Source organism: Myotis yumanensis, unplaced genomic scaffold, assembly GCF_028538775.1.
Source record: "Myotis yumanensis isolate MYYU_CA2020_CCGP unplaced genomic scaffold, mMyoYum1.0.hap1 SCAF_2, whole genome shotgun sequence".
NCBI lineage: Eukaryota > Metazoa > Chordata > Mammalia > Chiroptera > Vespertilionidae > Myotis > Myotis yumanensis.
In genome coordinates, this window is record NW_027223753.1 from 27,170,728 (window position 1) to 27,198,499 (window position 27,772).

General features: G+C 43.3%; 1 protein-coding gene across 8 annotated transcripts in view; it reads right to left on the bottom strand.

The window, feature by feature from the left end:
* Positions 1–27,772, bottom strand: part of MAST2 (microtubule associated serine/threonine kinase 2) — a 170,125-nt gene that overhangs the window by 84,653 nt on the left and 57,700 nt on the right. For 6 of the 8 annotated variants that reach the window (XM_070404837.1, XM_070404836.1, XM_070404835.1 and 3 more), the window contains exon 4: positions 7,467–7,498. In XM_070404837.1, coding sequence (XP_070260938.1) covers positions 7,467–7,498 — 32 coding nt within the window. Of the gene's footprint in view, positions 1–7,466; positions 7,499–23,531; positions 23,586–27,772 lie in introns of those variants that run through there. The other 2 variants (XM_070404840.1, XM_070404834.1) reach the window with 2 other exon arrangements.

A 27,772-nucleotide genomic window follows, 5' to 3' on the forward strand; every position in this document is an offset into this window, starting at 1 on the left:
TGAAACTCTATATACCATTCTCTTAGATTTAACAACTGTTAACATTGTGCCACGTTTGCTTTTTTCTCTACACACACACACACACACACACACACACACACACACACACACTTTTGGTTTGTGGACAAAAAGGGGCCACATGCTAACCTAACTAGCTCAGGGAAGGCTTGCGTGGAGGTCTTGCAAAGTGGCAGCCTTGCAAATTCACAGATCTAAGGTAACCACAAAGGAAGATCTGAAATTAAAACATTAAACTAAAAAGCAGTTTATGGTGGGTAGTCATGTCCTAGGCCAGTATCTTCCATGACAAAGGTCAATTTTTACCTTAACAGGGCCTACTGAAGTAATTTTCCTTTTTCCGGACCCCTCAAAACACAGACACCACTCTGGGGAGACCACAAATCCCCTCATTTTTATTGAGTTAATTGATGACTGTTAACTATCTTGCACCCACCTAAATAAAAGAAGTATGTGTCTATCATTTTACTTTTCATCCAATCCCAGAGGTTTCCCAACTTGCTTTCTCCCACCTCCCTAAATCTGTCACCAGTGGATTTCATGTAACCCATTTATGTTTTCTCTTTTGATTGTAATGTATAAAACAGGGTGCAAAACTGCCATTCTCTGGAGTATTATCTCAATCCATTGAGATTCTGCTTCCCAGCATTTGTCAAAAGTTTGGCTCAAATAAACTCTCAGATATTCTTTACAGGTTTGAATGTTTCTTATGTTAACAAATTAATTAGCTGAACCACTTGAAAGTCAGTTATAAGCATCATAACATCTCCTCTTGCAAATACTTCCACTATTAACAACCTTGGCTTGAGAACAATGAAGACCCACCACACAACTGTCACACTAAGGAAGTTTAACACTGACACAGTATCCTCTACACTAATAAAAGAGAAACATGGTAATTGGCGTACGACCGCTACCCTTCCCATTGGCTAATCAGCGTATCCTTATGCAAATTAACTGTCAGCCAAGATGGCGGCCGGCAGCCATGCACTGAAGCGAGCAGGGAGGCTTGCTTCCTCCAGGGACTGCAGACTCCAACGTTCCCCGCCTCACTTGCCGGCCTCTCAACTGCAACTCCAAGCAACTATTACTATGTTGCAAATAAGAAGCTAAACAAAACTGGCTTTCAGTCAGCCCCGGACCGCAACATTGTATCCACGTTTTCAGCAGCGAGGCCTCAGAGCTAAAGCTGGCCCAGAATAAAAAAAAAGAAAAAGAAAACAAGGAGCAGTTGGGAGCTTTTAGTCAACTGCCAGCGGGAAAACAGCCCTCAGCCCCTCAGCCAGCCTGGCCAGGCACCCCAGCGGGGACCCCCACCCTGATCCAGGACACCCTTCAGGGCAAACCAGCCAGCCCCCACCCGTTCACCAGGCCTCCATCCTATATAGTAAAAGGGTAATATGCCTCCCGGCACTGGGATCAGTGGAGCAGCGAGGTCCCGGCACCGGGATCAGCGTGACAGGAGGCAGCGCCCCAACCCCCTGATCAGCCCTGCTCTGTGCCTGATAGGGGGGAGCTCCCCAATCCCCCAATTGCCCTGCAGCTCTGTGTTTGACAGGGTGCGGCGCACCAACCCCCTGATCGGCCCTGCTCTGTGTGTGACAGGGTGCAGTGCCCCAACCCCCCGCCCCCACGGGCCCTGCTCTGTGTGTGACAGGGTAGAACCATAACCTCTCCATTGGCCCTGCCCTGAGTGTGACAGTGGCGGTGCCCCAACCCCCTGATCGGCCCTGCTCTGTGGGTGATAGAGGGTGGTGCCCCAACTCCCCTCCACGGGCCTTGCTCTGTGTGTGACAGGGTAGAGCCATAACCTCCCCATTGGCCCTGCCCTGAGTGTGACAGGGTGCAGCTCCTCAACCCCCTGATCGGCCCTGCTCTGTGCGTGACAGGGTACGGAGCCCTAACACCCCTGATGGGCCCTGCTCTATGAGTGACAGGGGGCAGTGCCTCAACCCCCCTGATGGACCCTGCTCTGTGAGTGACAGGGGGCAGCGCCCCAACCCCCTGATCGGCCCCTGCTCTGTGCGTGACAGGGGGTGGCGCCGCAACCTCCCCATCGACCCTGCCTTGAGTGTAACAGGGGGCGGTGCCCCAACCCCCCAATCAGTCTACCCTGAGGGTGGCATTGCAACCTCCCGATCCGCCCTGCTCTGTGCATGACGGGGCGGCGCTCCAACTCCCCAATCAGCCCTGCTCTGAGCCTGACCAGGGGCTGCACCTAGGGATTGGGCCTGCCCTCTGCCACCTGGGAGCAGGCCTAAGCCAGCAGGTCGTTATCTCCCGAGGGGTCCCAGACTGTGAGAGGGCACAGGCCGGGCTGGGGGACCCCCCCCCCCCCCGCAGTGCACAAATTTTTGTGCACCGGGCCTCTAGTATATAATAAAGAGCTAACATGCTAATTAGACCGAACAGCCGAACAACCATCTGGAGGACATTCCAGGCAACCATCCAGACAATCTTCCGGACAAAGCCAGGGCTACCAGGGCCAGCCAAGGCTGCGAGGGCCGGCTGGGGCCGCTAGGACCGGCTGGGGCTGAGGGCCGAGCCCCTTGCATGTATTTCGTGCATCGGGCCTCTAGTCTATCTATCCTATATAATAAAAGCCTAGGTGGTGTCATGTGCTACGTCATCACAAGATGGCCACCACAAGAAGGCCAGCAGGGAAAGGCAGTTGGGGGCAACCACACCTGCAGGGGAGGGCAGTTGGGAGTGACCAGGCCTGCAGGGGAGGGCAGTTAGAGGCAATCAGGCCGTCAGGGGAGTACAGTTGGGGGCGATCAGGCCGTCAGGGGAGGGCAGTTGGGGGCAATCGGGCCGGAAGGGGAGGGCAGTTGGGGGTGATCGGGCAGGCAGGGGAGGGCAGGTGGGGGCGATTGGACTGGCAGGGGAGCAGTTAGGCGTCAATCAGGCCGGCAGGGGAGTGGTTAGGGGGCGATCAGGCTGGGAGGCAGAAGCGGTTAGAGCAGGGGTGGGCAAACTTTTTGACTCGAGGGCCACAATGGGTTCTTAAACTAGACCGGAGGGCCAGAACAAAAGCATGGATGGAGTGTTTGTGTGAACTAATATAAATTCAAAGTAAACATCATTACATAAAAGGGTACGGTCTTTTTTTTTTTTTTAGTTTTATTCATTTCAAATGGGCTGGATCCGGCCCGTGGGCCGTCGTTTGCCCACGGCTGGGTTAGAGGCAATACAGCAGGTTAGTGGTTAGGAGCCAGCAGTCCTGGTTTGTGGGATCGGGCCTAAACCGGCAGTCGGACATCCCCCAAGGGGTCCCAGATTGGAGAGGGTGCAGGCCGGGCTGAGGGACACCCTCCCCCTGTGCACTGGGCCTCTAGTCTATACTAATAAAAGGGTAATATGCTAATTAGACCGGGAGACCTTCTGGAAGATCGGCCATGGAGGGTAGCTGGGGGACATGAGGCCAGCCGGGGAGGGCATTGGGGGCCATGAGACCAGCAGGGGAGGGCAGTTGGGGGCAAGAAGGCTGGCGGGGTGGGGGGGGCTGTTGGGGCAGAGCGGGTCAGCAGGCAGAGTGGTTAGAGGCGATCGGGCAGGCAGGCAGGTGAACAGTTAGGAGCCAGCAGTCCTGGATTGTTAGAGGGATGTCAGACTGCCAGTTTAGGCCCTATCCCCTAGGGGTCCCAGATTGGAGAGGGTGCAGGCTGGGCTGAGGGACATCCCGCTGTGCAAGAATTTCATGCACTGGGCCACTAATATATATATATATGTGAAAGCCTCAGTGACTGTTACGACCAGTTGACCGAACGACCAGATGCTATGACACGCACTGACCACCAAAGGGCAGATGCTCAATGCAGGAGCTGCCCCCAGTGGTCAGTGCACTCCCACAGCCAACCTCCCGTGGCTGGCCAACCTCCCACGTTCCCTCCCCCCGGCCGGCCAGCCCTGATTGGCCCCAATCGGGACTGGGCAAGATGGCCCTGATCACCTGCCAGGCCGAGGGACCCCACCCGTGCATAAATTTGTGCACCGGGCCTCTAGTTATCTAATGAAAGTTTACAATCAAATTTTCTCAATTGTCCAAATAATGTCCTTCCACTATTTTTTTTTAAATCCAGGATCCAAACAAGAATCAAATAGTACATTTACTTACTGGGTCTCTTTTGTCTCCAATAATCTAGAACCCATCCTTAATTTTTTTTTAATCTTTCATAACGTCAACATTTTTTTTCTTTAAGTCCAGGCCAGTATAGTTCCACAGACTGCCTCCACAATTTGGACTTTTCTGATTACTTCTTTATATATTATATTGAGGTTAAACATTTTTAATGCAAATATTATGTAGGTAATATTGTCTCCCATTCTCTGAGTCCATTCGAATCAAGCTTTGGGCGCTCCTCTCATCAATATGGCTTACCAACGTCACCAACAGGGACTTCCTTATCACTAAATCCTAAAGTCAATTCTTAGTTGTTCACATGAGATAATCTGTCAGCAATATTTGACACACTTTCTTCTTGTGGGTTTGGAAACACCACTCTGTTCTGGTTTTCCTCTAACTTCACTGGCTTCTCCTTGTCAGACTTTATTGAAGAATTCTCCTTATATTCTAAACAGTAAATATTAAAGTGCCCCCAAAACTTAGTCCTTAGATCTCTTTTCTTTTATTTTTAATTGTTTTCATTTTATTTTTTTCCATCTCTTTCTTTTAATTTAGACTCACTTACTCACCAGCTTCCAGGGCCAAGACAGGAATCCACAGGAAAAAAAACACTCATGAATGGGATTACTCTAAGTCAGTGGTCGGCAAACTCATTAGTCAACAGAGCCAAATATCAACAGTACAACGACTGAAATTTCTTTTGAGACCCAAATTTTTTAAACTTAAACTATATAGGTAGGTACATTGTTATTAACTTAATTAGGGTACTCCTAAGGCTCAGGAAGAGCCACACTCTGCCGACCATGGCTCTAAGTAATACCAAGAACAGTCCCCAGGAGGGATTATAATCATAATCACAACCATCCTATATATTAAAACCCAGCGACCAAACGGAGGAACTACCAGAACAACCAGTTGCTATGATGCGCAATGACCACCATGGGGCAGACACTCAATGCAAGAGCTGCCCCCTGGTGGTCAGTGCGCTACCACAGTAGGAGCACCGCTCAGCTGACCAGAATGAGTGGCTGCTCCCGCTGCGAACCTGGGCCAACGGGCAGGAACCTGGGCTGCGATCATCGCCTCCTGGCCCCAGGCTCCTCCTCCTCGCTCCCAGCCACCTCGTCTAGATGCCCGCAGGACGCACAGAGCTTCCGCCAGGTTCTCAGACCTGACCCCGGAGGCTGGGAGGCGGGTTCATGCCACCACGAGACTGAAGCCTACTCCACCGCCTCTCAGTGCTATTGTCCCTGGGCCTGGCCCTGACCGGGTCCCCTGGAGAGGCAAGTGCTCCAGCTCCACGGAAGATACCAGACCAGGGAGCAGCTGCTCAGAGGGCGAGTCCACAGCCACTCGGCAGACCAGGATGAGTGGCACTCTCACAGCGGGCCAATGCCTGCAGGCCATGCCCCCCATCGGTGCACAAATCCCATGCACTGGGCCTCTAGTCTTATATAATAAAAGCCTAATATGCAAATTGTCCCCTCAACCGGGAGTTCAACCAGGGGGCGGGGCCAGCCACAGCAGGCAACCTCTAGGGACCCTACCCATGAACAAATTTCATGCACTGGGCCTCTAGTCTATATATCTAATCTAATAAATGAGAAACATGCAAATTGACCATAACTTCGCTATTCCCCAGGCCACGCCCACCAGCCAATCAGAGCAACTATATGCAGATTAACCCAACCAAGATGGTGGCCGGCAGCCACGGAGCTGGAGCAAGCAGGAGGCTTGGTTGCCCCGACGATGGAGAAAGCCAAGCTTTCCGCCTGCCCTGGTCAGCTGTGGCCTCCGCTAAAGGCAACAAAGTTTCAATTATAGAAGACAAATAAATCCCAGATACCTACTTCCAGCCAGCCTCCACTGGGAGCTTGGGTGGCTGGGGGCCGTGGCCAGCCTGCAAACAGCCATCAGCCCCTCTCACCCAGGCTGGCCAGGCACCCCAGGGGGGACCCCCACCATGAAGGGGCTGTGGCCAGCCTGCAAACAGCCATCAGCCCCTCACCCAGGCTGGCCACACCCTCAGGAGGGAGGGTCCCTGCTAGGGGGCTTGACCAGCATGCAAACAGCCCTCGCCCCTCACCCAGGCTGGCCAGGCACCCCAGCAGGGACCCCCACCCTGAAGAGGCTGTGGCCAGCCTGCAAACAGCCATCAGCCACTCACCCAGGCTGGCCAGGCACCCCAGAAGGAACCCCCTCCCTGAAGGGGGTGTGGCCAACCTGAAAATGGCCCTCAGCCCCTCACCCAGGCTGGAAAGGCACTCCAGCGGGGACCCCCACCCTGAAGGGGGTGTGGTCAGTCTGAAAACGACCCGCAGCCCCTCACCCAGTCTGGCCAGGCACCCCAGCGGGACCCCCACCCTGATCCGGGACACCCTTCAGGGCAAACCAGCCAGCCCCCACCTGTGCACCAGGCATATAATAAAAGGATAATAGGCAAATTGACCCTAACAAAAGAACGACTGGGAATGACTGGTCACTATGACACACACTGGCCACCAGGGGGCAGACGCTCAATGCAGGAGCTGCCCCTGGTGGTCAGTGCGCTCCCACATAGGAGCTCTGCTCAGCCACAAGCCAGGCTGACGGCTGCCAGCACAGCAGTGATGGCGGGAGCCTCTCCCGCCTCCTCAGCAGCGCTAAGGATGTCCGACTGCAGCTTAGGCCTGCTCCCAACTGGCAAGTGGACATCCCCCGAGGGCTCCTGGGCTGCCAGAGGGATGTCTGACTGCCAGCTTAGGCCCGATCCCCCGGGGAGCGGGCCTAAGCCAGCAGGTGGACATCCCCCAAGGGGTCCCAGACTGCAAGAGGGCACAGGCCGGGCTGAGGGACCCCCCCAAGTGCACAAATTTTTGTGCACCGGGCCTCTAGTATATATATATATAAAAGCCCAGCGACTAGAACGGCAGAATGACCAGAATGACTGGTGGCTATGACGTGCACTGTAGCAGCCAACCAGCCTAATCTGGGCCCCGATTGGCCCCCCCACCTCAGCCGGCCCGGCCCCCAACACCCCTATCGGGGGCAGGGCCGGCCACCAACTGCCTGCCGCCACTCCCTGGCCAGCCCTGCTCCTGATCGGGGCCGGGCCAGCAGGCCAACTGCCCGCAGTCCCCCCCCCCCCCCCGGCCCCGGCTGGCCCCGCCTCCGATCAGCCCCAACACCCTGATCGGGGGTGGGGCTGGCCAGCCAACTGCCCGTGGCCCCTCCCCCCCGTCAGCCTGGCCCAATGGGCCCCCATTGGGGCAGGCCAGCTGGACCCCACCTGTGCACAAATTCGTGCACTGGGCCTCTACTAATGTAATAATCATCTACTTACAAACTGCCTCTTCTGGGAAGGCTCAACTCCTTCTGAAAAACAAAACACAAACATGTTAGATAAATAGGACCCATCTTGGTCCTACAGGTCTATACTAAATGTCCTAGGACAGTGGTCGGCAAACCGCGGCTTGAGAGCCACATGAGGCTCTTTGGCCCCATGGCATGGGCCACGAAGCTTCAATCGCACTGTACATGCACGCCCACATGGTATTTTGTGGAAGAGCCATACTCAAGGGGCCAGTTTGCCAACCATTGTACTAGGGGATTTATAGTATCCTATCTAATCCTATCTAATAAAAGAGAAACATGGTAATTAGCCATAACTTCGCTACCCTTCCCATTGGCTAATCAGTGAGGTATGCAAATTAACTGCAAACCAAGATGGCAGCCGGCAGCCAGGAAGCTGACGTGAACAGGGAGGCTTGCTTGCTCCAGTGACGGAGGAAGCCAGGTTACCCGCCTGCCTTGCCGGCCTCTCAGCTGCTCTCTAAGAAACATTGTTACAAATATAGAAGCTAAACAATCCCCAGAAACCTGCTTTTAATCAGCCGGGATCTCAGAGCTGGAGTCGCAACAAAGTTTCAAATACAGAAGGTAAACAAAGCACAGAAACCTGCTTTCAGCAGCCGAGGTCTGAGCTAAAGCCGGCTCTCAGCTCCAGTGACAGCCATAGAAGGTAAATAAATCCCAGAATAAGAAGAAAAAGGAAAAAAGGAGAGGTTGGGAGCTTCAGTCACCCGCCAGCCTGAAAACGGCCCTCAGCCCCTCACCCAGACCGGCCAGGCACCCCAGTGGGGACCCCCACCCTGAAGGGGGTGTGACCAGCTGCAAACAGCCATCATCCCCTCACCCAGGCTGGCCAGGCACCCAAGCGGGACCCCCACCCTGATCCAGGACACCCTTCAGGGCAAACCAGCTGGCCCCCACCCGTGCACCAGGCCTCTATCCTATATAGTAAAAGGGTAATATGCCTCCCAGCACCGGGATCAGCGGAGCAGCGAGGCCTCCTGGCCTGGGATCAGCAGAGCCACAAGGCCTCCAGAACCCGGGATCAGCGAAGCTGCGAGGCCTGCGAGGCCTCCTAGCACCAGGATCAGCGGAGCAGCGAGGCCTCCCAGCACCGGGATCAGCAGAGCAGCGACGCCTCCTAGCACCGGGATCAGCTGAGCAGTGAGGCCTCACTACCCCGGTGTCAAGCGGAGCTGCAAGGCCTTCCGGCACTGGGATCAGCGGAGCCGTGAGGCCTCCTGGCCCCTGGAGCAGTGTGACAGGGGGCCGTTCCCAAAGCCCCTGATCGCCCTGCGGCTGTGTGTGTGACTGGGGGTGGGGCCACAACCTCCCTATCCGCCCTGCTCTGTTCGTGACAGGGGAAGGCGCCCCAACCCCCTGATCAGCCCTGCTGTGTGTGTGACTGGGTGTGGCACCTCAACGCCCCCCATGGGCCCTGCTCTGTGTGTGATGGGGTGGAGCCGCAACCTCCCCATCGGCCCTGCCCTGAGTGTGACAGTGGGGAGTGCCCCAACCCCCTGATCCGCCCTGCTCTGTGTGTGACAGGGGGTGGCGCCGCAACCTCCCCATCAACCTTGCCTTGAGTGTGACAGGGGGCAGCGCCCCAACCCCACAATCAGCCCTACCCTGAGTGTGACTGAGGGTGGCATCACAGCCTCCTGATCCGCCCTGCTCTGTGCATGACAGGGGGCAGCGCCCCAACCCCTGATCGGCCCTGCTCTGTGTGTGACAGGGTACGCAGCCCCAACCCCCCTGATGGGCCCTGCTGTGTGCGTGACAGGGGGCAGGCCCCAACCCCCTGATCAGCTGGCTCTGTATGTGACAGGGGTGGCGCCACAACCCCCTGATCTGCCCTGCTCTGTGCATGACAGGGGGCGGCGCCCCAACTCCCCAATTGGCCCTGCTCTGAGTTGGACCAGGGGCTGCGGGGAAGGCACCTAGGGATTGGGCCTGCCCTCTGCCACCCGGGAGGGGGCGTAAACCAGCAGGTCATTATCTCCTGAGGGGTCCCAGACTGTGAGAGGGCACAAGTGGGGCTGAGGGATACCCCCGACCCCCGCCCACCAGTGCACAAATTTTTGTGCACCAGGCCTCTAGTTATCTTAATAATGGCAAAGACTAAATATTTCTAAATGATAACCTTTTCCTTTGTCTCTTAAATTTTAGTGCAATTTTAAGTATCACCTCTTTATTCTTCCTTCCCCAAAGGAATGTCTCTTAGAATACTTGCGACACTTTCCCCACTAGATGGAACCATCTCGCCAGTGTAGATTTCCAGGCACTCCTTAGGCCAGCCATTAACTGCTGATGAATTGTAAAGGATTCATGCCATTAGTTTGAGGGATATAAAAGGAATGAATTGATTTATTTTTTAATTAGAAGATATTTTAGATAAATAAATATGTACAGAAAATAATAAAGAGATGAATACACGTACCACTGGCATGAGAAAGAATCCTTACAAAAACATTTGGGGTCCCTGTGACTTGCTTTCCAAATCTATCACGCCCGAACTCCCACTAATCATCACTTAACAGCTATTCTTAATTTTTGTTTATCTTTTCTGTATGTGTTCCTGTATTTTATTACATATATATTCATTAGTTATTTAAAATTATATATACACAGTTTCAAAGTATATGTATTCATCTGTTGATATCAACATTATAATTGGGGAGATTCCCCTATGACCCTTGAACAAAGTGGAGATTAGGGGAACCAACCATAGTAAAAAAAATCTGTGTATAACATCTGACTCCCCCCAAAAATTACAGTTGTTCCTCAGTCTCCACAGAAGATTAGTTTCAGGATTCTCTGCTACCAAAATCCATGGATGCTCAAGTCCCTTATATAAAATGACATAGAACAATGCATACAATCGGCCCTCCACATCCATGGATCCCCATGGATGGAAAATACTATTTTCCGTAACAATTGGTTGAATCTACAGATGCAAAACCCAGGGATACAGAGAGCCAACTGTCTATTTATTGGAAAAAATCCACATATAAGTGGACACATGCAATTCAAACCCGTGCTGTTCAAGGTTCAACTGTATTTCACTTTAGTTCATTAATTTTTAGTAGTCAGTCATCCAATCTATAAATACACTAATATTTATTTACCCATTCTCTAGTAAGTAGAAACTTAATTTTCTTTCCATGTTTTTCTTCTCCATCAAAATAATGCTCCTATAAACATGCTTGTATTTATTATCTCATGCACACGTATTTTGTAAAAAAGGTTTCTTAGAAGTATACACTAGACGTGGAAATGCTGAGTCATAAAGTGTCAGAAATTGCTCCCCCAAACTGCACCAACATTCTGTAAGAGTTCTTCCCACACCGGTCTCACAAATTCCTGACACTTATAACTAAAACTCTACTCAACATTTCAAATCCAACATGCTCCAAACTGAACTTGTTCTTTCCACTAACACTAACTCCATCCACAGCCTTTCCCCATCTCAGATGATAGTGATTCTATTCTTCTGGTTGTTCAGACAAAAACTCTGGATGTCTGGACTCCTTTGTTTTTATTTTTTTGTTTGTTTGTTTTCATAAACCCCACAGACCATTCCTCAGAAATTTAAATGGCTCTAACTTTAAAATACATCCAGAATACAACCATTTGCAACTATCTCCACAGACATACGCTTACACTCTTTTAAACAAAAATCTTAGATTTAGTCATGTTTTAGAAATCAGAACTTGGACGGGGGGGCAGGGGGGGATATTAAAGTAATAGCATATACATGTTATATATGGTATAACACCCCAAAAATGTATTAAACACATTAAAATTTCTATAGCAAATGTATGATAGCCACAGTAAATATGATAAAGACTCTAAAGAGTCTCAGTTCAATTTTGTTAAGTTTTTCTACTAAATGAGTTATAAAAAACCCTGTTAGTTTTTGGTACTGCAATCTAAGCCACCATGGTCCCTCCCTCAACTATCTCCCAACTAGTATCCCATTCCTGCTTCTACCCTTATACCTCTATAGTCTATTATCAACATAACAAAGTGATCTTTTATTTATTTTTTTTAATTAGTAGAAGGGAGAGGGAGAGAGAGAAACATCAATGATGAGACAGAACCATTGACTGGCTGCCTACTACATGCCTCCCACTGGAGATCAAGCCTGCAACCCCGCATGTACCCTGACTGGAATCGAACTGTCACCTCCTAGTTCATAGGTCCATGCTAAATCACTGAGCCATGCCGGCTGGGCGAGCCCTACCAATTCTACCTATAAAATACCTATCTTAAGTCATCAATTTCACTTTATCTCCACTGCCATGTCCCCTAGACCCGTGGTCCACAAACTGCGGCTCGCGAGCCACATGCGGCTCTTTGGCCCCTTGAGTGTGGCTCTTCCTAAGCCTTAGGAGTACCCTAATTAAGTTAATAACAATGTACCTACCTATATAGTTTAAGTTTAAAAAATTTGGGTCTCAAAAGAAATTTCAATCGTTGTACTGTTGATATTTGGCTCTGTTGACTAATGAGTTTGCCGACCACTGCCCTAGACCAAGCCAGCATCATTTTGTAACATCCATCTAATTGGTCTCCCTTTAAGTTAATTTTGTTCACCTTAACTTTTAATGTTATGTAATGTGAATGTCATGTAATTAATATCTGCTTTCTAAGTAACATTATGTGAATTTAATAAATCAAACACTGTAGTTCAAAAAGATCTTTTTAAATTGGGTCATTTCTATTCTTAAAACGCCTCAATGAATAAAGTCTAAAATCCTTTCTGTAGCCTACAAGGCACTGGCTGCTACTGCTTACCTCTTCAGGATCATTTACACAATTGTCCAGTCTTGTAGTCTGATCTCTTACACATGCAATATTCCCACTCACCTACAGGTCTTTACTCCTGTTCTCTCTACCTGAAATTCTTTTTATACATTCTTGGAGCTTAGCTTAAGCCTTATTTCCTCTGGGAAGATTTCCCTACACAGTTTCTCCAGCCTCCCTCTATGTAATTCTAACTCTTTACTATAATTAGTTGCTTAACTGTCTATTTTCTGGGACTGTTAGCTCTGAGAAGAGATTAGTCTTGCTCACAATAACATTCCTAGCACCCAGCACAATACCTAGTCTGGTGGGTACCAAATGAATATTTGATTAATAAATCAATGAATCAATCAAGTAAGTAAATGGTACTTACTAATATCGGTATCATCATTATAAGGCTCAAAATAGGATTCTGTTCATTGGGAATTAACACTGATGAAAACTGTCAACTGCAATTAGGTCAGCAAAAGGGGCTTTATGGAGAAAGGACATATTCTTGTTGTCACTTATTTATTGACAGTTGTCTGGCTGGTAGCTAGCTATTCCAGTGATTTAAAAAAAAAAATGCTTTCAGGCCCTGGCCAGGTGACTCAGTGGGTTGGAGCGTAATCCTGTACACCAAAAGATTATGGGCTCAATTCCCAGCAGGGCACATACCTAGATTGCAGGTTTGATCCCCGGTTGGGGTGCGTATAGGAGGCAATCCATCGATGTTTCTCTCTCACATCAATGTTTCTCTCTCAGTCTCTCATTTCCTCTCTCTTAAAAAAAATCAATAAAATATATCCTTGAGTGAGGATTTAAAGAAAAAATGCTTTCAGGGAGAGTGAAACATTACCTACCAAAGAAATCTACTTTAAAGCCATATACTAATTGGCCTTAAAAGGACCATTATCTCTCTATATAAGTATCAGTTCTGGCAGCAAATCAATCTGCTGGAATGCACAAAAACCTCCCTTTCCCATGTAGCAAATGAACCATTACTACTGCTCTGGGCATTATGGTGTGTTAGCTCCATTTATTCACATTTGAGTGTTAGTCTATCTTGAGGTCAGGAGCCAAGGGGGAAATCAGTGTATATGCAGCTATGGTACTCCCATGAAACTTTAATGTATTTCATTCTTCTTGTTCTATTTGCTTGTTCCATTAAATTCACATTATCACTGAGAAAAGGTTCCAAAAATAGAGTATTTATATTATGCAAGAACACTAAGAAACATGGGAAAGCACAGAAAATTTGAAGTTCAGAAAACTAGGTTCATGTTATGGCTCAAAAATATATAATTTGTGCAGCCTGGGATTTCACCTACCCATAGGCTTAGCTATAGTGCTTATGAAGGTCAAATAAAATAATGTATAGAAAAGTATTTTATTCTATAAATTGTGGCACAAATGACATGCTCTCATGAATCTGAAGAACAGTTTGATGATACTAACAGGATTTTTTTTCCTTTACTTTCCAATTACAGTTGATCTAACAGGATATTTCTACATGACTCAAGAGTCAGAAAAATATTTAAATACAGTTCTACTACTTACTTTGCTCATAAAATCTTGTTCAGTCATTAAACCTTTCTAAATCTCATTTTTCTTATCTGCACACCTGAAATAAAAATACCTATTTTGCCTGTCTCATAAAAGTTACCCCAAGGGCTCTCGCCAGGTGGCTCAGTTGACTGGAGCGTCTTCCCATACACCAAAGACTGAGGTTTTAATTCCCTCTCAGGGCACATACCTAGGTTGCAGATTAGATCCCTGTCAGGGCACGTATAAGGGCAGCTGATCAATGTTTCTCCCTCTCTCTCTCTCTCCTTCTCCCCCTCTCTCCCTCTCTCCCTCTTCCCCCCCTTTCTCTCTCCCTCTCTTCCTCTTTCTCTGGAATCAATAAATATATCCTCAGATGAGGATTTTAAAAAAAGTTATCCCAAAGCTAGAATAAGAAAATATATTTAAAAGCTTAAGGTTCTCATATAAAAAGATGCTCCACATCATATCATCAGGGAAATAGAAATTAAAATAATAACGAGATACGACTACAACACTGAATGCTGGGAGGGTGTGAAGCAACAGAAACTCTCATATACTGTTGCTAAATAATACAGCCACTTGGAAAGACAGTTTAGCAGTTTCTCCCAAAACTAAACACACTTCTACCTTAGGGTGGGGCAAGTGGGCTCCTTGGTATTTTCCCAAAGGAACTGAAAACTTACGTCCTCACAAAAATCTGCACTTTGGTGTTTATAGCAACTTTACTCATAATTGCCAAAACTTGGGTGAAACCAAGATGTCCTTCAGTAGGTGAACAGATAAATAAACCGTGGTATAACCAGATAATGGAGTACTATTCAGCACTAAAAAGAAATGAGCTATCAAGCCATGAAAGGCATGGAAGAAAGTTAAATGCGTATTACTAAATGAAAGAAGCAAATCTGAAACGGCTACATACCATATAACTTCAACTGTATGACCTTCTGGAAAAGATAAAACTATGAACACAATAACAAGATCAGTGGTTGCCAGGGGTGGGGGCAGGTGGAGATGAATAGGCAGAGCACAGAGGATTTTTAGGGCAATGAAAATACTCTGTATTATGATGATGAAATATATGTCATCATACATTTGTCCAAACCCACAAATTACATAACACCAAGAATGAACCCTAACGTAAACTATTAACTTTTGGGGTGATTATAGTGTATTAATGTAGAGTCATTGTTAGTAAAAAACATAGCATTCTGGTGAGTGATGTTAATAAAGGGGGAGACTATGCATGTAGGGGCAGAGGGCACCTGGGAAATCTCTGTACTTTCCCTCTCACTTTTGTTACAAACTTAAAACTACTCTAAAACAATCGTTTTTTTAAAAAAAACTGTGCCCCCAAAATAGCTTAAGACTTGACGGTTTGGATTATCATTAATATTAAGGAGTTGCATTTTTCTAATCTGACCTGCCTGTGCAAGCTAATGCATGAGATGCTATTCTCCAAAAACCAACTCTGTCCTTAAAAAACTCAAGAATAGAGATAGATTAAAAATGGCGGCAGAGTAAGTGGGTGCTGCAGGGACATGCTCCCAGGAACAAACTGGTATTACAACTAAAATACAGAAAAAGGTGCTGAATAATCAACAGGAAACTCGCAGGAGAGAACCCTGATACCCGAGGACCCAAAGTGCAGACCACATAGAGACTGGTAGGAGGGGTGGAGGCACGAAAGGGCTGACGGGGTGCCCACAGACAGCAACTTAAGTCCCAGAGAGATGTCTCAGCTGTGGGAGGTTGCCACTGAGAACTGTGGGATCTAATCCCCAAGCTGGGCCCCCCAGCAGAGAGCAACAAAACTGAGGAGGGTACTCACATAACATCTGACTGCAAAAAGCAGTGGGGTGCTGTCTGCCAGGGATTAACAGCTGAAAATTCAGACACCCTCTTAAAGGGCCAACACACTAAACTCCCTGTGGAGCCACCCATCTTGTGCTCCAGCAGAGGGAGGGTGAAGTGGACTGGACCTATGAGTGCAGAAGCTAGGAATGGGGACTTGGGGGACAGTCCTCAGAAGGCAGACACCCCAAGTTTTATGAGCTGAGTCATTCCTCACACAGTGGAGGACATCTTTCCCACATAGACATTTGCCTTGCCTGGGGGGAAGACAGTTGACACACCCTATTGGAAAACACCTGGCGCTGAGGCCACTTAACCATTTGTACACCATAAGCGTTTATAGACACAAGCTGCAGACCTTTTTTAATCAAATTCAAAATATCATGGCAGTTAACTGATTAAGAGATTAAAAATTAACAATTAGCCTCCAGGCAGAAGGAACTGCCCCACCCTATTGAAAAAAAACTCTCCCCACACCTGAGGACAATTACCTGGGGGCAATTCAAGTTGGAATCCTATCAGTCTGTAGGCAGAGGTGGTTTCTGGAGCCCTTGAGTCTGTGCCTGATCTAATTAGTCAGAAACAGCCTTTAACACTGTCCTGCACTAGAGATTGAGAGCTGTAGAGGATCCACCTAATACGCAGTCACAAACCCAAACAGAAACCTAAAATGAGGAGACAAAGAAATAACCCCCAAACGAAAGAACTAGAGAATTCTCCAGAAGATGAGATAAATGAAGCAGAGATAAGAAATTTAACTGAATCAGAGTTCAGAATAATGATGGTAAAAATGCTCAACAGCAAGAAAAAAAGAGGTAGTAACTATGAAAAAAGAACAGTCTGGGATAAAGAATGACATAACACAAATAAAGAACACATTGGAAGGAATACACAGCAGATTAGGGGAAGCTGAGGATCAAATCAGTCAATTAGAAGACAGAGTTGAAAATATCACTCAATGTCATCCTAATAAATTTCCAACACACACAAAAAAAACACCTCAAGAATTTATTGCTTAGAGTCTCTAAAATTTTACTATTACCATATTGGATCCCTCCAACTGACAAACTTTTTTAAAAAAATCTTTATTGTTGAAAGTATTACATATGCCCCCCCCCCTTTTCCCATTGACCCCTTCTAGCCCACCACCCCCACCCCTACCCCAGGCTTTCACCACCCCATTGTCTGTGTCTGTGCATTATGCATACAAGTTTTTTGGTTGATCTCTTCTCACCCACCTCTGCCTCCCCTCTAAGATTCATCAATCTGTTCCATGCTTGTATCTCTGGATCTATTTTGTTCATCAATTTATTATGTTCATTAAATTCTACATATGAATGAGATCATGTGATATTTGTCTTTCTCCGATTGGCTTATTTCACTTAGCATAATACTCCCCACAACTGACAAGCTTTGATAGTCCCTGTAGAAGATGATATTTCCCAAAGAGTTTAATGTCTTACTACAATGAACAAAATAAAAATTCTTGAACTATATTCTAAAGTTGCAAAGAAGCTATACACATTAAATGCTAGAGAAATAACCACTCACTCCCTTTCACTTATCCACAACTTATAAAGGTATTACATACAAAACAAACGGTGGTGTTCCCATGGGGAATCATTGTCTATCTATATGCATTACTCATTATTCACAATGACTAAAACCATAAAATATTTCCCAAGAAAAGACAAAGACCAAGTGTCCAAAGGCAGTAACCACTACCCCCACAAATAAATATGCAAGCCAAGAGTCACAAGGCTAGTGTTTGTACTTTATATCAATAGTCACCAGCATGGAGATGACTGTGGGCCAAAAACTGTCTCTGCCTGAGGCAGCTGCCTCCCTGAGTCTAGCTCACACTTTCTACTTAAATTCTCAATCATATTCATTCATTCATTAACTCACTCATTTATTCATTCCTTTTCCATTGCAGTAGCAACAGTTTTCCAGAGAAGGAAAATAACAAGCTCTTAAAAAAAAAAAAAAAAAAAAAAAAAACATAACTCAACCTTCCACTCCACTAGAAGTGAATGAAGAATTGGGTTTTAGAGACAACTTCTCAACTGATATCTAAAATCAAGTGGAGGCAAGAGGCATTCTCCGCCACTGAAAAACTGGTTATTTCATTACAGAATTTGTAAGGAAATCCATAAAGTGTGACTAACATAAGTAACTACTGGGGTGAGAGTAGGAATGGAGAACAACATTCTGGGGCCCACTCAGACTCCATTGCTAATGACAATATCATCCTGTACTTCAGTGTTCCACTGAATGAAAAAAAAAAATACATGTTTAACTATTTATTGAAATCAGTACTAATGATAATACCATCGTGTACTCTGAGTAAAAGACAAATATGTTTAACCATTTATTAAATTACAAGATAAATACAGAAAAGTACACATAGCATACAACTGAACAAACCAGTGTAACCAACAGGCAGATTTTTTAAAAATATATCTTTATTGATTTCAGAGAGAAAGGGAGAAGAGATAGAAAGATCAATGATGAGAGAGAATGACTGATCAGCTGCCTCCTGCATACCCCCCACTGGGGATAGAGCCCATAACCTGAGCATATGCCTTGACCAGGAATGGAACCATGACCTCTTGGTTCATAGGTCGACACTCAACAGCTGAGCCTTGCCAGTTGGGCCAACAGGCAGATTTTTAAAAAATGTATATTACCATCAACCTAGAAGCATTCTCATGCTCCCTCTTGGAGTCACTCCCTATGACACTCCTCCCACAAAAAACCATCATCTTGATTTCTAATTTTATAGATTAGTTTTGGTATTTTGGTATTTTCTTTAAATTGAATATACAGTACATACTCTTTTGTTTCTAACACTTGTGCTCAGCATATGTTTAATTCAAATCCCAGAAAGCAAAAAGTAAATGAAAAAATTACAATATTTGAAGTAATAATGGCTAAGAAATTTCCAAAATTATTAACAGAAATTAATACACATTTACAGGAAGCACAATGTACCCCAAGAAGGATTGATTTTTTGGGGGGGGAAGGATTGATTTTTTAAAATTCAGACTAGGTAAATGATAGTAATACTGAAAAACACAAAAGACAAAAAAATCTTAAGAGTCAGAGAATAAGATCCATAACCTTTGAAGTAACGACAATTAGAGTGGCAATATGTTTCTCTATGATAGAAACCAAAGACAGCTAAATAACATGTACAAAGCGTGAAAGAAAATGACTAACAACTAAAACTGTGCACCTATACAAACTATCTTTCAAGGTCAAAGGCAAAATAACATTTAAATAAATGTAAGCATTGACTACCAACATTCCTATACTAAAAGAATGTCTAAATGGTGTACGTTAGGGAGAAAAAAACGATCCCAGAAAGAAAGTTTAAGACTCAAAATGAAATACTGAGAAAGAAAACTAATAAACTTATGTAAATCTCAATAAGTACTGACTGTATAAAATAACAACAATAGCAGAAATACCTAATTTATAGAGTTTTTTAAAGGAAAAAGTTAAAATATTGGACAAAAATAGCATTAAGTTTGGAGTGGGTTTTGAGAGGGAAGGATTCCTTATGGTGTTCAGGAGGAGGTTAAAATCTGAATTTGTTCTAACTCAGCAATAAAGTTAGAAAAATCTAGTAAGAAAACAAATCAAAAAAGCTCTATCAGTATTTTTAAATGGCAAAAAAAATGAAGAAAAAGAAGCAATAAGGTATAGAAATGTAGGACATGGAATGCAAGAAATAATATGGCATGAACAAGGTCAAATATACCAGTAATCATCATAAGTATAAATAGAAACATTTACCTGTATATACAGAAAAAACATACAACATACTGCATGCCATTTGCAACAGCTATACCAAAAGCAAAATGACATGGAAAGGTTAAAATAAAAGGATAGTTGGGCTTTAGAAAAATTAACAAGACAGAAAAACTTCTGCTGATATTTATCAATAAACATATCTTAGGTGAGGTTTAAAAACCATTTAAAATCCAAAAAGTTTTTGTCAACAATGTTTTCCAATATGCATTATGTTGTCATATATTCTCCAAAATAATTAAGTATCCCTAAACAATGGCACTTTAAGTACTTTCATTTTTGAACATCAAAGCCAATAAAGGGGGTAGGAAACATTGCACAATTCTCCTGATAGTAATAATTTTATAAACATAACAAATATTCTCAATTCAAAACCTGGAAAACTGGGTTCTCCTTATAATGAAAACTGATTACTGTATCTGCCTTATGGTCAGATACTTACTTAATGTGAAAATGATGAAGCCAATTTGTTTATTATGGCTAGTATTTGACCTTTCAAAGTTAAAATAAAATCACCTCCCATAAAGTTGATTGGGAAATAAGGCAAATATAAAAGTGCCTTCTTTGAGACTGAACAAAAATTGTACACCTATGGATGAGGACAGTTGGGGGGGGAGGGGGCGGTTTAAGGGCAGAGGGTGGGTTGGGAACCGGGTGGAGGGGAGCTATGGGGGGAAAAAAGAGGAACAACTGTAATAATCTGAACAATAAAGATTTAATTTTTTTTTTTTTAAAGTGCCTTCTTCTATTCACAAAGAACTTCAACTTCAAAAATCTCTCACTGGAGATGCTCCAGAAGTAGCAGCAGGATGAGAACCAATGTTTACCATAAGGAAGACCCAAATCTGACCTGCTCTTCATGCAAAACAGCGTCAATTCCTACACAGAATAGAGGCTCCTCTAGTTTAAAAGAAAGATGCTCACACATTATCTCCCAGATGCTTAGTGTGTGACCATGCAAGCTGAAACCACTACAGCTTTTTTCTAATAAGTAGGAATGAGGCCAATACACAGAGCAGAGAAGCTGAGCAAAAGACACTAGATTACCCAACTCTGAAACCCATCCAAACTCTTTCCATATTTGTAAGTCAATACATTCCTTTAATATTTATGAACCAGGAGGTCATGATTCAATTCCAGGTCAGGGCACATGCCTGAGTTGCGGGCTCCATCCCAGTATGGGGCATGCAGAAGGCAGCCAATCAATGATTCTCTCTCATCATTAAAGTTTCTCTCTCTCTCCCTCTCCCTTCCTCACTGAAATCAATAAAAATATATATATTAAAATATATATATATATATATTTAAAATATTCAAAGTCAAGTTTTCTGTTACTTTTGTTCAGAGTATCTTAACCTATACACCTAGCCCAACCACTTAGAAGTTGTCTGTCCCTGAGGAAGTTACTGAGCTTCACATATCTGAAAAAAATGACCTATCAGAAAACTCACCACCAACTCCACTGCTATCACCTCTCTCCATCCATTAGATCAGCCGTGGGCAAACTACAGCCCGCTTGAAATGAATAAAACTAAAAAAAAAAAAAGACCGTACCCTTTTATGTAATGATGTTTACTTTGAATTTATATTAGTTCACACAAACACTCCATCCATGCTTTTGTTCCGGCCCTCCGGTCTGGTTTAAGAACCCATTGTGGCCCTCGAGTCAAAAAGTTTGCCCACCCCTGCATTAGATCTTCTTGCCTTTTTGACCACAACAGTCTCATAACTGGTCTTCCTGCTACAGCCCTTGCCTCTATAGTCTATTTTCAATATGACAGTGGAATACAGAAGGGAAGGCATTGAGTTTTTCAAAATCTGACCATGGTTATATAGCTAGAATATGGCAGAACTATAATCTGAACCAATCTCCTGTTCCTTCTTTCAAATTATCTGTACTTGAAAATACAGACAATACCTACTTGTCATCAATGTCATGATAATTAAATGAAAACTATAAGCTAGCAATGTAGGACACAAAACACAATAAATGCATTATATACTATACTGCCACGTCCCAGGGAACCTGGCAAAGAAAATTGCCTGGGTCAAAGCAGGATGTTTCTTAGCTGACTTTCTGAAAACTATGAGGAAGTCCACCTCACCAAAAAGCAGTTGGTGAGGCCCAAACATTTATTTGGATTTTCATCTTCTAATCTGAGGTTACCCAGTAGATTACCTGTATAACTGGGTACACTTTAGCTTTTGTGTTTTTATGTATAAAAATCTAAAACTAACTTTAAAAATTTTACATTATAAGTTATCTGTTTAAAACAAATAATCTAAACTGCTGTTTTTCAAGCATTACTTCTATTTCAGAATGTTCTAATGCAGTCTTCTGGAGAATAAACTTTAAAGTAATAAAGAAGAAGAAAAAGGAGGCAGTAAAAATACCCTCCAGTGCTATGTAATCCACAATTTGGAACTCCTACAATCCTCCTATATAGTAAAAGGGTAATATGCAAATTGTCCCCTCTATCAGGAGTTTGACCAGAATTCAACCAGAGTTCAACAGGGAACAGGGCCGGACTGGGCCAACCTCACCCGGCCCCTCTCCCCACCCCCGCACCTGCCCGGCCCTATCAGCCCCATGCACGAATTCGTTCACCAGGCCTCTAGTATAGAAATAAAGACTCAGCAGAAGGGCATCAGTAAACAGGGTAGCAGATACTGGAGACTGACTCAGTACATGGGAGAAAAATAACTGACTTAACACTAAACAGGCACAATAACTGAAAATATTCCCATTCAACAAATAGGACTCCCTTTCTGAATCCTGGCATCTAAAGAGAAATAAAGATATAAATAGGCAATGCATTAAATGTGCTTACAAAGCCAGCCATTTTTAACAGCTACTTGAATATACATCACTATTTATTAGAGGTCTTCTGAGTACTTTATAAATATTTCTCAAAATACTCCCAAAAAATCAAGTGACACATCTAACTGAACCAACTGTACTAATGAAAGAAATTTTAAAAGGCATTAATTTTTAAAGTCTGGTCATACTGAACAACTGCTGAAATTCAGTGGGTGTTCTCAGTGGGCTTTGAATGGTTACAATGCCATTAATAAGAAGCACAAATAATAACTATAAATATAATAATTTGATCAAATTTTACCAATTCTATATATTTTCTTTTTGAGCACTTAAAAAAAAAACAACAATGTTAATTCACAGTCATTAAAAAGACCCTAGTTGCTTTGCATACACACAAAAAAAGTACTTTACAAATGTAAAACGAAATTAAAACAAAAGAAATAGCTACATTTCATAATGAGATCTTTACCAGGGGGACTGTTTTACACTGAAAGCTTTATTATATCAATCCTTAAAACAGCCAATGATGGACTAAATAAAGCTTGCTTATTCCTATTAAGACTAAAATGGGATGATCTACTTTACAAAGTATGAAAAATTAATGATCGAATTTAAAAGAATTCTGGTATGTATTCTCTTAGTGCTAAGGGCATTCATTAAAACTCAGTTGAAATTGTCTATCATCCTCTTTATTTCCCCCTTCATCTTACTTGCCTCTTCCTGTGCCAAATTTCACAAGACTTACGGAGAAAAAGGCTTCCAAAACAAGTGTCAGATATATGGCTATTATTTATGGCTATATTGTATGTATGTATGCAGTGAGATTTAGGAAAGTTCTTAAAACTATGTGTAGAGCCAAACATATTACACATATATGTCACTTTATAAAGAGGGGCAAAGTGAAGAGATAGGTACAGTGGTCAGGAACAGAATGTTTACTGTAAACAATCTGCCAGTAGTAATGTCTGCTATCCAAAATTACGGTTGCATTCAGCATAGTCTAATTTAATTGTTCCCTTCACTTAATATAATGTCAGTCAGCCCAAACAGCAATTTTTTCTATCAAAGTAGAAACAATTTTTCTAATTATAACTATACATAATGGCATAATGAAGAACTTAGTGGCATACTACCCTGCTTCAAATAAATTAAATAAAATTGAAGCAATCTGTTCAGTACATTTTTAAAAGACACTCAGAGGAAGGAGATCAGTAAAAAGACTCTGTTACTCACCTGTAACCCTCTCCTTCGTAGAATACTGGAATCATCCATAATAGATATCAGACAAAAAAAGCCACTCCCCAGACAGTCAACTAGTAGTGCCTACTTGCTTACTGCTGGGTGAAGAGGCAATCAATCCCGTTCTCCATGCTGTGCCCACTAACCACGGCTCCACTCAACCAGTTCTCCCTCAGTCCAGCATGAGCAGATAATCACTGCCTCACATCAGTGCCACGTCTTTCTTCACAGCAGTACAGATGGATCTCACTGAATCACCACCAAAACTGGGGAAAATATCTCATATTTATTTTCTTTTCCATACATACTCCTTTGGTTGAAAATATCTGAAGTACCAAGAAAATGACAAAGGTTCAAAAGAAATTCCGATCTTTGATATCCTAACTTCACTGATTAAAAAGGTTTAACAAACAACAGTCTCCACCTACAGCTATTAAGCTTATAAAATTCATGTCACGTTTTCCTTTCCAAAAACAAAACCACTCCACATGTTTTAAAAAAGATAACAATTCTTCAGAAATACAAAGAAAAACATATTATTCTGATGCCTGTATTTTCGGACTTAGGCTGCTGTAAAACCAGTTAGTTTTGACTCAGTCGGCAAAATTCCTTTCATCCTTTGTACAGACAAAGCAAATGTCAGATTCTTTCGATACTGTCACAGGCTCTTTTGTTTCTTTATCTCTAGATACACTGTTCTTTACTTCTTGGACAGTCACGAAAGCCTCTTTCTTCAGAAGCTTAGATCATTGCTAAAGTCGGTTCCCCTGCTCTTTTATGTCTGGAGGGGGCTAGTACATATGTGGTGAGCTCTGAGCACGGACAAATTCATTCATCTATTCATTGCTGTCAGTACTGTCACAGGAAAAGCTCCCCATTCCATCAGACTTCTAAAAGGACACAGCATGAAAAAGTCTAGTTTTACCCAGGCTTTAATAATCTCAGAACAATTTATTTGGTCACTGGATGCCATTTTCAAAGCAGGTATTGAGCCAAATTTAAAGATGTTTCTAGTCTCTTAATTTATAACTTAAAAATCATTTTTGAGAGCTCCAGAGTGAAAAATTACCTCTCATGATTTTGTCATTTAAATGCTCCATAAGCAATGTTTTCAACTTTCCAATTCTATAGTAATCACCAGAATTCTAGGAAACACAGGTGGAAAGTGAGGAAAGTTGTTGATTTTTTCTAATGAGTCACAATAAAAAAAATTGTTAGCTAAGGCAACACTATATTTTTAGGAACACGTTATCTACCAATTCATAGTTGTTGTTCTCCAAATTATAGGACATATTATAAATTATGCACTCACCAAAGGATTTCAAGAGATATTAATCCAAATTTCCCCAATTTGAGAAACAAAGGTACACATAAAGCACCCTGAGTCAGGCTATTATACACGCTCAGGAATAAATATAGTAATAACTACAGAATGGATTCAGACTGCATCCAACAACAAGGAAAAGCTGTCCCTTATATAATTATGGCAGCTGCACTAACAGTCTGGGGCTTAAAAGAAAGTCTATTTACAAAATCTTTTTCTGGTATTCTTACAGCTGACTTAGTCACAAGAGCTGTAGCCACATTGCTGAAAATAGCACAGAAAGCAGGATCCACCTCCCTTTCATTCAGTAAAAAAACTTCTAATCCTTAACACAACCAGTGTGGTCTTTCATTGTTAGAGCTAATAAATCCACATCTCCATGGACTTCTTCCATCTGCTGCTTTAAACAACTAACAGCTGGATTATGTCCATGGGGAAAACAAACACAAGACCTGAACAGACAGCTTATTTGCATAGGGTGTGCTATCCACTAGATGAGTATCTGCAAAGTCAAAGGCTTTTTTTTAAATATATTTTTTTAATTGATTTTAGAGAGGAAGGGAGAAGGAGAGCGAGATAGAAACATCAATGACGAGAGAGAATCGGGCCTGCAACCCAGGAATGTTGTAAACATCATTACATAAAAGGGTACGGTCTTTTTTTTTTTTTTAGTTTTATTCATTTCAAACAGCCGGATTCGGCCCGCGGGCCGTAGTTTGCCCACGGCTGGTTTAGACATATGGATTGATAAGAAAAATTACCCTAATGCAGTGGTCAGCAAACTCATTAGTCAATAGAGCTAAGTATCAACAGTACAATGATTGAAATTTCTTTTGAGAGCCAAATTTTTTAAACTTAAACTATATAGGTAGGTACATTGTTATTAACTTAATTAGGGTACTCCTAAGCTGGCCTTTGCTAAATATGTCCTCAATCTGAGGGGTCGACCTCAGCGAACGTCCCCCCACTTCTTCTAATGCCACTTCTTCAAAATAGACTCGCCCAGGCCAAAAACCGACTTCTGCGCATGGGCCACAAAGTTTCAATTGCACTGTACGTGCGCACCCACCCGCACGTGGTATTTTGTGGAAGAGCCATACTCAAGGGGCCAAAGAGCCGCATGTGGCTCGCGAGCCGCAGTTTGCCAACCACTGCCCTAATGGTTCATATTGAATAAATTTGATTTATAAATGATGTGATAATTGAGCTGAAATGCCTTATTTTTTTTTTTTTTAAATATATTTTATTGAATTTTTACAGAGAAGAAGGGAGAGGGATAGAGAGTTAGAAACATCGATGAGAGAGATCCATCAGCTGCCTCCTGCACAGCCCCCAGTAGGGATGTGCCCGCAACCAAGGTACATGCCCTTGACCGGAATCGAACCTGGGACCCTTGAGTCCGCAGGCCGACGCTCTATCCACTGAGCCAAACCGGTTCGGCAGAAATGCCTTATTTTATAACTAGACAAATGATGGCTCTATTATACAATTTCTTAGCAGGGGATATAACCTGCTCAGAAATTATATAGTAGAAACTTGAACTCATGTTTCTGATGGAACATGCAGCTTTCTAAACAGAACAGTAGAGGAGGGTTTCTTGTCCCAGAAAGAATTTCATCAACTTCTCTACTATACATTAATTTGGTGTTAATTAATAAGACTATCTGGCAATGAACTACCATGAATTGTAGAGGTTCCAAGTTCTGTGCTTTGCTCTGTGTACAGTATTACATGCAGTGACTGTGAAAGGCCTGTGAAAACACCCCCTTCAGGGTGTTTTGTAACAAAAGTTAATTTTTCATTGTGCTTACCTTGGCTTGTTTACCATGTAAAGGAATAAACTGAGTACAACTGCATTGCTAGTTCAAAATTAGGTTCATGAAATCATCATTACCAGAATAAAAATTCAGTGTTTAAAATAACTAAGTCCTAGCCAGAGGAATAGGATAAGAAAAAAATATAAAAGGCATACAGATTGAAGACAAACTGTCCTATTTGAAAATGACATGGTTGACATGTAGAAAATCTCAAAGAATCTACAAAAAACTCCTAAACTAATGAGTTTGACAAGTTCACAGGATAAAAGCCCAATGCACAAAATCAACAGTGTTCTTATATACTAGAAACAAACATGTAGAAACTAAAAGCTAAAATACAATAATACCACTTACAATCAGAAAAAAAGGATTCCAGCTCACTTTTCCCCCCCCATGTAACCTCTCTTAATTTTCAGCTCCACTTGAAATAAATTATCAAGGCTAAGAGACTAAGACTGGTATAATCTGACAAAACATATTCAAAATATGTATGCTGAAAGTTACAAAATGCTGATTAAAGGAAACAAAGAAGATCTAAATAAATGGGAGAGATACACTGTATTAATGGGTTAGAAGACTAAAATAGTAAAAATACCAATTCTCCCCCAAACTTATCTATAGGTCTAATGCAACTCCTATCAAAATCCCAGAAAAACTTTTTGTTGACATAAACAAACTTACTTTGAAGATAGTCCTATAGATTAATGAAACAATATAGAACCCAGAAATAGATGTATACAAATATGCACATTTTTGACAAAAGTGTAAAAGCAAATCAATAGAAAAAGGACAGACCTTTCAATAAAATGCACTGGACATCCATAAATAAGATCAATCAATCAAGCAAGCAAGCAATCCAACCTACACCTTACAAAAATTAACTCTAAATAAATCATAGATTTAAATGTAAAATTAAAAACTAAAAAGTTTTTAAGAAAACATAGAAGAGAGAGAGTCCAAGATGGTGTGGGGGAGTAGGTAGAAGTTATACTCATCTCCTCCCAAATCGGAAATACAACTAAATTATAGAACAATCAACCTGAAGACTAGCTGAAGAGAAGTCTTATAAGGACATAGAGAAGAAGCCACATGGA